Below are 12,915 nucleotides of genomic sequence, written 5' to 3' on the forward strand. Positions count from 1 at the left end.
GTCCGACTCTTTGCGACCCCAGAGACAGCAGTCCACTAGGCTCCCCCGCCCCTGAGATTCTCTAGGCAAGAACACTGGAGTGGGTTGCCATTTCCTTCTCCAGTGCATGAAAGTGAAAGGTGAAAGTGAAGTCGCTCAGTCGTGTCCGACTCTTAGCGACCCCATGGACTGCAGCCCACCAGGCTCCTCCATCCATGGGATTTTCCAGGCAAGAGTACTGGAGTGGGGTGCCACTGCCTTCTCCATGGGGAAGGAATACAGAGGCAAAAAGAAAAAAAAAGGATAAAGACATTAGCACACATGAAGAAAGGAATAAACTGTTGCCTTGATCCTTTAAAATATACTTTATTTCATTTCACAGTATCAAGTTTAGTCTTGTCATGTGCCAAATTAGAACAGCATACCAAAAAACTTCAAACAAGAAAGTTGCTAGTTCTAGCGTAAAGCAGAACTGCTTATGGACATATACATAGACGAAGTATACAGGGTCGTTTGGGGCTCCCCTGGTGGTGGCTCAGACGGTTAACAAGCCCCCCGCCAATGCAGGAGACCCAGGTTCGATCCCTGGGTGGGGAAGATCCTCTGGGGGAGGAAATGACAACCCACTACAGTATTCCTGCCTGGAAAACACCATGGACAGAGGAGCCTGGCCGGTTACAGCCAGTCAATGTGCAGAGTCTGACACGCCTGAGGAACTGAGCACGCAAGCACGCACACTCGCGCACACACACACACACATGCGTGTACACGGCACTGCATGGAAAGCCCTTTGAGGTCGCTGTTACAACCATGTTCACCGACCTTGGAAGCAGTCTGTGCTGCCAGTCTGAGGGGACAGACATTCCTCAGCCTTCAGGACCAACGTGGGGTCAGTTTGGAAAGATCAGGAGATTTTCTTATGAAAGATGGAGAATCTCCCCTGTTGTAATCTCTATATTCTTTTATCGAGATTTAAAAAACCACTGTAATCTTTAAATAACTATGATCAGAGTTATCATCATCCACCTTTTAAAGGCACTTACAAAGTTTGAAATACTGTGTTACATCTTCATTAAGCAGGAGTGCTTTTTTCTGTCAGAAGTATCAGTTAAGTGACTTCTGTGTACTTTATTTGAACTCTGAATCTCCTCATCTGTAGAACCAGGGGTGGGAGGAGGATTTGAAGAACCAGACGTATGTAGTACTGCTACATTCCATGTGCTGCACAAAATACTTCAGATGCACTGACTTACTGAGACCTCAGCCAGCCTTTGAGGTAAACACGATTGTTACGGCTGTTTAACAGATTTTTAAAAATTGGGTCACAGAAACTTTACATTTAACTTCAGTTCAGTTCAGTCACTCAGTCGTGTCCAATTCTTTGTGACCCCATGAATCGCAGCACGCCAGGCCTCCCTGTCCATCACCAACTCCCAGAGTTCACTCAGACTCACATCCATTGAGTTGGTGATGCCATCCAGCCATCTCATCCTCTGTCGTCCCGTTCTCCTCCTGCCCCCAATCCCTCCCAGCATCGGAGTCTTTTCCAATGAGTTAACTCTTTGCATAAGGTGGCCAAAGTACTGGAGTTTCAGCTTTATCATCAGTCCTTCCAATGAACACCCAGGGCTGATCTCCTTTAGGATGGACTGGTTGGATCTCTTTGCAGTCCAAGGGACTCTCAAGAGTCTTCTCCAACACCACAGTTCAAAAGCATCAATTCTTCGGTGCCCAGCTTTCTTCACAGTCCAACTCTCACATCCATACACAAGCACTGGAAAAATGACACGACCATTTTAACTTGCCCAAGGTCAAATGTCAAGTGGCGAATCTGGGACCCAAAACCTGGCAGTCCACCTGGTGCCTGCTCACTCTCAACAGCCAACAGTTGGTTCCTTGCTGTGGGGATCAGATGAGAGATCGTGCCCCTGGATTAGCACACTGCCCCACCAGACGGTAAGCATGTCTCAGGAAGCACCAAAGGAAAATGAGCTTCAAAAGTAACATATAATACTCTATAATTACATTTGTTGATGCAACATACCTACATCACATATGTATGAAGTAACTATCTCCAAACACAGCCTTTGTCATCACATATATTGCCAGGAGGGGCTTCGCAGGTGGCACTAGTGGTAAAGAACCCACCTGCCAATGGAGGAGACAAAAGAGACACCAGCTTGGTCCCTGGGTCGGGAAGATCCCCTAGAGGAGGGCATGGCAACCCACTCCAGTATCCTTGACTGGAGTATCTCATGGACAGAGGAGCCTGGCGGGTCACAGTCCGCAGGGTCACACAGTCAGACACAACTAAAGGGACTTAGCATGCACCCATGCATATTGCCAGGTAACTCATTTTTGAGATTTATAGCTTCCCTTTTTTGGTTGAACTAATGAAGCATCAATAAACCCAAGAATGTAAGTCAGAATTTATTCTGAACATACTATAAGGAGACTAGACTCTTAGTAAATAAGCATTCTTTTTTAGATATAAAGATTTATAAAAATAAAGTTGCAGAACATGTCTTTCTTACATAGTCACAGATAAAATCATGAATCATCATTAATATGGATGAATCTAACTGAGCTGTTTTCCCACCATCAGTAAACATTTATTCAGAGTTTGCTGCACAAGTCAGGTTTTCTTCAACACAGGAGAAGTTATTCAGCTTTCTATTTAGGGTGACTTTGAAAAACAGGCTCCTTCCCACCCCTCTCCCCGCTCAGGATAATAACCAAGAATCTCTGTTTTCATTCCAGTCCCAAAGAAAGGCAATGCCAAAGAATGCTCAAACTGCCACACATTTGCACTCATCTCACATGCTAGCAAAGTAACGCTCAAAATTCTCCAAGCTAGGCTTCAATAATACATGAACCGAGAACTTCCAGATGTTCAAGCTGGTTTTAGAAAAGGCAGAGGAACCAGAGATCAAATTGCCAACATCCGTTGGATCACAGAAAAAGCAAGAGAGTTCCAGAAAAACATCTACTTCTGCTTTATTGACTACGCCAAAGCTTTTGTGTGGATGACAACAAATTGTGGAAAATTCTTCAAGAAATGGGAATACCATACCACCTTACCTGCTTCCTGAGAAATCTGTATTCAGGTCAAGAAGCAAGTTAGAACCAGACATGGAACAACAAACTGGTTCCAAACTGGGAAAGGAGTAAGTCAAGGCTGTATATTGTCACCCTGCTTATTTAACCTATGTCATGCAAAATGCTGGGCTGGATGAAGCACAAGCTGGAATCACGATTGCTGGGAGAAATATCAATAAACTCAGATATGCAGATGACACCATCCTTATGGCAGAAAGCAAAGAGGAACTGAAGAACTTCTTGATAAAAGTGAAACAGGAGAGTGAAAAAAGCTGGTTTGAAACTTAATATTCAGAAAACTAAGATCATGGCATCCAGTCCCATCACTTCATGGCAAACAGTGGAAACAGTGACAGACTTTATTTTCTTGGGCTCCAAAATCACTGCAGATGGTGACTGCAGCCATGAAATTAAAAGACGCTTGCTCCTTGGAAGCTATGACTAACCTAGAGAGCATATTAAGCAGAGACATTATTTTGTCTACAAAGGTCCATCTAGTCAAAGCTGTGGTTTTTCCAATGGTCATGTATGGATGTGAGAGTTGGCCCATAAAGAAAGCTGAGCACTGAAGAACTGATGCTTTTGATTGTGGTGTTGGAGAAGACCCTGAAGAGTCTCTTGGACTGCAAGGAGATCCAACCAGTCCATCCTAAAGGAAATCAGTCCTGAATATTCATTGGAAGGACTGATGCTGAAACTGAAGCTCCAATACGTTGGCCACCTAATGGGAAGAACTAACTCATTGAAAAATACCTTGATGTTGGGAAAGATTGAAGGCAGAAGGAAAAGAGGATGACAAAGGATGAGATGGTTGGATGGCATCACCGATTCAACGGACATGAGTTTGAGCAAGCTCCGGGAGTTGGTGATGGACAGGGAAGCCTGGCATGCTGCCGTTCATGGGGTCGCAGAGTCGGACCGGACTGACTGAACTCTCTCTTTGACCTCACGTATAAATAGTCCCAGAATGTTTCCCCAGTTAGCAGAAGTAATGAATTTACTTAATTATCCACAAATTTGAAAAGACATCAGTGAAATCTTAGGGCTTATGTGATATTGTAACTATAAACTGACACAGATAACTGACTGCCAAATGGCACACCAAAACATCTGAATAAAAAGTTTTAGATTCAGTCCATGGAGGTTTTACCTGTGTAAGGTGTTAGGTTCAGTTACTGTGTTTATAAAGACAGTTATACTAAATCATAACGTAACATTCCAAGTTAGCCAATCTTTAGTTTAAAAGTAGGTGTAACTCATAACAGAGATTGCCCCTCCTTCAAATTCCTACTTATAAGCAAAGATATGTAAGTTATTACAAGGTGGTATCTGGAATATGTGCCAAGAAAACCTCTTCCTCAAGCTAACACTTGAAGAACAAATCTTATTTGGATTACAGTTTATTTTTACTGTATACATTTGCAATTGTACACATGAAATCCCAGGACAGATATTTCTCCATTTTCCTCAAATGTGAGTCTGCTAGACATCTGGTAGTTACTTTGCACCTAAGCTTCATGGGCAAAGGTTATACGACATTTCTTAGTTTCAATGGTCAACTTATTCAGATCATTTTACTGATATGGACTTATTCAGTGAAGGTAAGTATAAACCATGTAACATTATGAAAGAAACAATAAAATTTATGTAACCTGGATATTACTTTGAAATCAAAGGTCTGTCTAGTCAAGGCTTTGGTTTTTCCAGTGGTCATGTATGGATCTGGGAGTTGGACTGTGAAGAAAGCTAAGCACCGGAAGAATTGATGCTTTTGAACTGTAGTGCTGGAGAAGATGCTTGAGAGTCCCTTGGACTGCACGGAGATCCAACCAGTCCACCCTAAAGGAGATCAGTCCTGGGTGTTCACTGGAAGGACTGATGCTGAAGCTGAAACTCCAATACTTTGGCCACCTGATGCAAAGAACTGACTCATTTGAAAAGACCCTGATGCTGGGAAAGATTGAAGGAGGGAGGAGAAGGGGATGACAGAAGATGAGACAGTTGGATGGCATCACCAACTGGATAAACATGAGTTTGAGTATGTCCTGGGTGTTGGTGATGGACAGGAAGGCCTGACATACCGCAGCCCATGGAGTTGAAGAGTCAGACAGGACTGAGCAATTGAACTGAACTGAACTGAATCTGGATATAAAGGAGAATTGTACCATGAAAAAAAAAAATTACACAGAAATGATACAGATGAAAGAAGTCACCAGTATGTGTGATGTAAGGATCAGTTGGATTCATTCTTGACTCACCAACCTGGCTAATTTTAAGCATCTGACATGTTTCAGTGTGGTATCTTAGTAATTTCAAAACTGTCAAGCCATTAATAATCACCATACATCTTCTAAGCTTCCCTGGTGGTTCAGACAGGAAAGAATCTGCCTGCATCAGGAAAATCCCTTGGAGCAGGGAATGGCAACCTACTCCAGTATTCTTGCCTGCAGAATCCCAAGGACAGAGCAGCCTGGCAGGCTACAGTCCCTGGGGCCAAAAAGAGTCAGACACAACTGAGCTACTAACATTCATTCATAAATCTTATAAAATATATGGATGAACTTATATAACCAAATTAACACGCTGTATCACAATTTTGAAGATTTTAATGTACTTAAAAAAAATTGCTCAATACTATTTCAGAATGCAGGGCCAGCCATAAGGCCTATTTTATGTAAAGAGAGACCGTTGGTGAATTTTTGGGTCATAAAATGTTAAATAGCACAGACATCAGAGACAGTGAAAGATTTTATTATCTCTTTTACTTTCATCCAAACACACCCTTTTGTGAAAAAGATAAAAGCATGCACATTGACTGCAGTCTTTTAAAGAAAAAACAAGTACTAAGCCGTAAGTCAACAATAATATAAACAAAACCTTAAATGATATTATGTGAAATGATTTACTGGTATATAGAGTTCTTAATTTCAGAAAATTCAAGTCATATCAATACATGTTAAAAAGAAGCTTCTAATTTTTGAAATACTTTGATACAAAAAAAAAATTTAAACATTTTATAGACCTTTTGTGAGAAAAATATAAGGGTAGCTATAAGAAACATGCTGTTCAAGTGATCTTGTGCAGCTCACTTGGCCTTCTTCAAATCAGTTATACTCAACATAATTCCAGTGGTATTGCTTCTTAAAATTTAAATTTAGAGCATATCCATGACATTCAAAATAAGTTACACAACTTACATTTATTGTGATCAAATTAGAAATAGTTCCTAAGTTTAGGACTGTTGAAAAAGAGTATTTAACAAAGACATGGCATTGACATAATTGTGCTTTAGAGGGTAAGAGAACTGCAATGTGGCATAAAAACAAAAGTTTTACCTGCACCTTCATTTATAATGAGGCCGATGGTATCCTGTGGGACTATGTGTACACACACATCACACACTCATCTGTGTATATACATACACATACTAAACTATGCACAAACTAGTTCATACTACCCAACTCTTCAGAGGGGTTTCTTGAAATAACTTACTCTGCTTCTGGAAAATCAGACAAAATTTCTCTTATTATTTCTATTTTGTTTATCATGATTTAAGAGGTGTATTTCATCTGGGGCACTGATACAATTTTACAGCAAAAACTCATTACCTGGAAGCAGAAATGGGTATCTTAAGGGACTAATAGGCAATCGAGCTTGAATTGTAACATAAAAGTAGAGCAGATCATACTTTAAAAGGTCCTCTTCTTGAGGATTTGTTGTTCCAGGACTGAAAATTGTGTGACGTGGTTCCTGAAACATCACTCTTCTTTTCAGGTGACTCTGATGAATTACGTGGCCTCATTAACACTAACGGGAACTAAACAAACTCACTCTGTCCTGATGGATTAAGTCTGTATTTACTGGCTTGAGGAAGGCGACTTCTTGACGTAAAACAACACAAAATGCCTTTGCCGCGGGCAGTGGGCTGGCTCACAAGAGCTAAAACGGTGGAAGCACTTCCGGGTGAGGCCTGCGTCAGGACACAGTGCTTCCGGTGAGGCCCCACGTCCGCTGTAGGCAGCACCTCTGCTGATGATCTGGAGGAAAGGAACTCGAGTAGAACGGAAACCAACCATGATGACATAAAAACATGATTTTTGGATTAGACATTTCGCTGAACCCAAGGGTAACAGGCAAAAGGCACATGCTAGTAAGTCTAGTCAGGTGTCTGAGAGCTCCCACCGTCTTAAATATCTGTGGACTCAGGTCTAACAAAGGTTCACACTGATTATTTCAACATAAAAAATAACAGGAAATCTTAAGGTTTTCAAGTACTTATGGCACAAATGTCATGAAGTTCTAGGAGCTTAGCCTAAATCTTCAAAAAGCTGAGCAATTTAAAGTTCTGCTACAATGAATCTGGATCACAATTTTAACTTCTCATTTTTTTTACATTATTCTTTTGTATAGAGTACAGGGTGTGCAAATGAAGCTGTTTCAGTAAATATTAGAAATACTACTTTGTAAATATCAACTGTAATTAGCTAACAACACAATACAATAAAAGCCCGTGCTAACACAGAGCTTCTCCCACCAACATTCCCCAGCCCTTTCCTTGTGCCCTTCTTGATTAACTACAATTTCTTTCATTGACTTGGAGAAATTAAACAAAAGGCAAAATATTTCACAGCTGCAAGACACTAAGTACTTTAGTGATAAGAGTTGGCCTAGTCAAGTCTTAAAAAAGTTGAAAATGAATACAGCAAAATATATTGCAAATTAATGTTCATGAATGCCACTATTCGATATAACACAAATTATACAATCCTAACAATCTTCTGCAGTTGACATTAGTTCATAGGAAATGCCAAGAATAATATAAACTCTGTTTACCTTTTCCCTTTCCAACAGCTTCTGGACTGAAGTTGCAAAACTGTGTATGTTTGCCCAAGATCAACTGAATATTGGCTTTAGTCAGAAATTCTATTTTATCCAATGTTCAATCAACAAGGCTTTATTTACACTTCTTATTAAATTCAGGAGCAATCGGATGTAATGTGCAGCCACCAACAATAAACAGTGCAGCGCATCCCACCACCTGGAGACAGCTATTCGTTTATGCTTTAATACTAACCCACAAGCAGCCAATCAAGGTTCCATAAATCCAGGTTTTCACATACAGTTTCCTTCCGGCCTCAGTCATAAGCAAACCAGCAGTCAAACCACTTAAGATCAAGAATGATGGTAAGGTTTTCTTGAGACTTAGCTTAGAATTAACACTTTCTCCAGGAAATTTGTTTCTTCTTTCTGGGTCCGGTGAATCATAAAATTCTATAAGCAATCTATGGCCAGAATGAAAAAAGAAAATTGCTTTAACTTTCAGATTTAGTCATTTAAATATTTTAATTCAACAAATATTTACTGGGTGCCTGTTAGAGAAGTTACAAGTCCTTATAAGGAAATACCCAAAGAGTTGCTTTAATTGGAGTTTCTAGACATTAAAAAGTCATTTTAATGGTACATCCTATAACTCATGGATCCAGTTTTTTCAAGAAGAGGGAAAAAAGTGTCACTATTTAAAACACAGCTTTAAAAAAACAGAAAAAATATCCACTGATAGCAAAACAAACAGTAATAATATATCCTGAAGTTAACTCAGATTTTATCTTCCTAGAAACAAAATTCTAAAACTTCTACTTTTAGGAATTTGTGTAAATCACAGGGAGGCTCACATGCTGCCCTCGATCCCGAGAGGCCCCCACCTGGTACTCAGAGTAACACTCAACATTTGCTCCAAAGTCATGTTATTAGCAGGAGAGACACCAGGTCAACCCCAGAAACTGTTTAGGCCCCAAAACACTAACAGCAAAATGACACTTTGGTCACAAAAATGTCAACTGCCCCTTGTTTTTCCAACAAATGCCCTGGGGTCAGTTCCACATACATGTGAGGCACCATCCTCCACCCACGGCTGGATTCCCCACGCCCCGCTGGCCCTCAGGCTGCACACCCTCCCCCAGGCCTGAAGCATCACAATGCGAAGCTTTCTGAGTGTCTCTTTTTGTAAAAAAAAACTTTCCATCTTACAGAAATTACTGAAATGTGGTAAATAATGATGGACAGCCCCCATAACAAGATCTTTCATAGTGACTTGCAACTGTTAAGATTAAAACATGAAGAGACAAAACACGGAATGAGATTTGAGTTTGTAAACAGCATTCTTAAGACAGTAATCTGTTTACACTCATTTCACATTGTTTACTCACTTATCTTTTATTTCAAAACGCTCATGAAGCCATCTTTTCATGGATACTTGTTCTTCTGGGATATTTTTTTTGTCTATACGATCAATGTGAATATGAATTTTTGGACATTCTTTGCAGAGAAATTCTAACAAGAAACAAAAATATTTCATTTTTATTAGTTTAGAATTCAGTTATATAAAATACTAACGAAATGAGGTTTAAAAAAGTTTTAAAACAAAGTTCAGAGTTTTTCTTTAAAAAAGACAAAACAAAAATAAAGATTACAAACTGGTGGTCTGGGGTTTCAGGCTGAAGCAGTATAATTTCCAAGTCTCCCATAGTTCCCTAGGCCATGAGTTAAATCAACCAGATGGTACTTCTCATACAACAAGTGTTGTAAGTTGTACAGGCAGCCCAGGTCAGGACCAGAAGTATGCACCCACCCTCTAAAAGGATCCCCGTATGCCAACCACCCTCAGCCCCACCAATCGCCTTCATGGGCCGAGTGCTTGTCACAGGTCACTGGGACCAGATGGATGTGCCTGGGAAAGCACTGGGCACATGGAGCCACCCTACCCCTCAGACCCCAGCACTGACTCGTGGCTCTGCCACGGCTCCACAGGCCTCCGCCCACCCCCAACTCCGTGAGTTGCCAGTGGTGTCTACTCACTGGTGCGCCCTGCTTCCCTGATCCTTGCCATATTTTAACATATTCCAGTTGCTCTGGGAACCAAATTTCTTTTTGTGGAATAGCTGTGGGCCTTTCAACAGCTAGTTCCTAAAAAATGCTAACCTAAAAATTAGCAAACAGTCTTTTTTTTCAGCCCAGGTTGCACAAGGGATGAGGTCAGGATTTATTCCAAGATAAGAAAGAACTTTGAGCCCGGAAATTTCCTTTTTTGGATGTGACTTTCTGTGAGGACATGACCATGCTAGCATATTTAAATTCCTGGAGAAGAAGGAAATATTGCTAAGAGATTTAAGAGACAACTATGTTCCCTGGGTGGGCATGCAAGTAGGGGGACAAGACCGTTTATCTCAAGTTGGAATGTGCTCACAGGTGTGTTCAGGAAAACAGTGGCTGGTGTGTTGTGAAGCTGGAGGAAGACAGGAAGCTGATCCTTAAAGTCTCCACCTCTGGACCCTGCACTCGGCCCTTTTTGTGAATTCTCTCTGCAACTGTTTTCCTCCATTTCTGGTATCAAGCCTCAGTAACACATTTCAGTCATCAAAAATTATCTTATTGTTTATATACTCTTAGAAGTGAACTAGCTTTGATGATAAATGTGCAAAACACTGCCATAGGAAGATTGCACTTTTACAATACTTTTCTCTTTCTTTTCCTCAAGTTCCGTCTTCTTTAAATCAAAGACTTCAGTGTAGGAAGTGCTTTCAGGAGCAGAACTGTGCACGGGTGATGAGCACAGACAGTGAGTCAGGCGGCCTGGGCTCTGACCCCTCACCAGCCTGGGCAGAGCTCAGCGTGCAGCCTCTCTGCACACTTTTCCACATGTGTCCGTCCACAAGATGTGACGGTAGCAGACCCGGCCCAGGAGGCTGTCGTGAGGGTGATGGGGCAGGACAGGACCCAGCACACACATGTGTGGAGTGTCAGTCATTGGAATTTGCTGGCTGCACGTGGCTCCTCACCTCACCCTATTTCTATTTCTGATACGTAAAAATGCAGGAGTTGGCACCAACTTTCCTGCCTTCACTTAATCATCTACACTTGCCTCTAACATTTCCTGCCCCTTAATTAGGCAGGTATCTGGTTGACACTGCATTTACCCTGGATGTCCCCCAAGTCCCAGGGCACAGATATACAGAATCTGCAAGGATACGAAACCAGCTGCACTTGTGGAGTCAGAAACGAATGCATGTGAACTCAAGTGTTTGGAGCGTGTCACCCATCCTTAATGATGCCAGTGTGAGAAAGGACCCTGAAGGTCCCCTGGACGCTTTTGGCTTTCTCTCACCTAGAAGGTACATGTGAAAGTCGCTCAGTCATGTCCGACTCTTTGACCCTCTGACCGTAGCCTGCCAGGCTCCTCTGTCCACGGAATTCTCCAGGCAAGTATTTTGGAGTGGGTTGCCATTCCCTTCTCCAGGGGATCTTCCAAACCCAGGGATTGAACCCAGGTCTCCCACATTGCAGGCAGATTCTTAACCGTCTGAACCACCAGGAAAACCTAAGAGTGTACATAGTGCTTTGGTATTTACATCACACGTTTGTGCATGTCACTTCACTTGACCTTTCATGCACCTCTGCAGGCCAGGACTATCATTCTTTTGTGGGGGTGAAGGAAGCAAGGCCCAGCGTTGTCAGCAGTGGAGTCAAGCCAAGTCCCTGTGGTCAGGAATCCAGATACAGACCATACAAGCTCAGATCAGCGCCAGCGACATCCAGGAGGTACTCCCACCAGAGACAAGAAATGACTGACGGAAATACTTTCTTCAGTATTTCATAAGCTCCTATGTCTACTTTAGTAAAAACTATTTTAGTTGGGGTACATTTCACAGGGCATGAGCAAAAATTACCCCATAATATTTAGGGAATGTAGGGAAAATTATTCTAATTAAGGTGTGATTTTTTTCTGACTACAGCTTTCCCAGCAGGTCCCTGGAGTATACTATATTCCACAGCCGCACAGGAAGTCTTCCAAGGCTCTAGACAGGTCACAAGGCCGAGTCTCCGGAGCAACCGAGTCGCGCTGCTCTGTGCCTGTGGAGCTGGGTGAGAGGGGCGGGGCGAAACCCAGGGGCCTCTGCGCCCTGCCTGGCTCATAACCCGCCCCCGTCCCTCTGGGAAAAACCAAGAGCAGAACAATGCGACCTGAACCCAACAAAAAACGGAGTAGGTAAACGGTTATACGTGCACACCGATGAAAACACTATGTAGTCTTTAAAAAAATCATGTTAAGTGTATATAATGACATGTAAAGATTTTCATGACACTCTTAAGCCAAAAAAAAAAAAGAACCACACACACACATTTATATATATATATGTCTATATACATACATACAGGCAGATATACACACCAACATACAGACATTACAAAAGACTTTGAGAAAAATATCTGAGGTGTTATCTGGGGTTGTATCTGAACAAGTGAGTTTGTAGAGTTTTTTTTCCTTCTGAGTTACCTGTAATTTTCCCCTTCAAGTATATCTTATTTTCATATAAGAAAATATTAAAAGAAAAAGTTACCCGAGAACTATATAAAATACTTAAACAGAATATCAATTGTCGTCCTTTAGCTCACAATTTCTTCCAGTGTAACACTCATTTTAGAAACAGGAGTTATAAATCAATCACACTCAAGTGGCCCTGTCTCACCTCTGCCCAATGGACTCTGTTCACAGAAGCACTTGGATACTGTTGGAAAAAGCAGGCAAGCGCAGGAGGACCCCCTGATGGGCCCTGAGCAGAACAGACCATGAAATGGGAAGGACACGGCTCACTGCCTGCAGCCTCCTGCTCTGCTGGGAGGCCCTGGCTCCCAGACTCGGGTCACCAGGAGGGTCCCGGCAGGGTCATCCCCGCAGGGTCACGGGCACACAGCCCCGCCCCCGCTCAGGACAGCCTGTGAGCAGCCAGGCTGAAGCACCCCAGGGAACTCGGATGGAAGCAATTCCCCTGCAGGGCTGGG

The 12,915-nt window shown here is 42.1% G+C and overlaps 1 protein-coding gene across 2 annotated transcripts in view; it reads right to left on the bottom strand.

Annotated features, from left to right (window-relative positions):
• Positions 1-5,872: 5,872 nt before the first annotated feature.
• The window catches only part of AGPAT5 (1-acylglycerol-3-phosphate O-acyltransferase 5), a 45,812-nt gene continuing 38,769 nt past the window's right edge, over positions 5,873-12,915 (bottom strand). Inside the window, exons 7-9 of one of the 2 annotated variants that reach the window (XM_068970875.1) lie at positions 9,285-9,408; positions 8,153-8,360; positions 5,873-7,115 (exon numbers count right to left, since the gene is read on the bottom strand). In XM_068970875.1, the coding sequence (XP_068826976.1) occupies positions 6,936-7,115; positions 8,153-8,360; positions 9,285-9,408 (512 nt within the window). In that variant the 3' untranslated portion in view covers positions 5,873-6,935. Of the gene's footprint in view, positions 8,361-9,284; positions 9,409-12,915 lie in introns of both variants that reach the window. The other variant, XM_068970876.1, reaches the window with a different exon arrangement.

The sequence above is a fragment of the Capricornis sumatraensis genome, chromosome 4, assembly GCF_032405125.1.
Source record: "Capricornis sumatraensis isolate serow.1 chromosome 4, serow.2, whole genome shotgun sequence".
In the NCBI taxonomy this organism is placed as follows: Eukaryota; Metazoa; Chordata; class Mammalia; order Artiodactyla; family Bovidae; genus Capricornis; species Capricornis sumatraensis.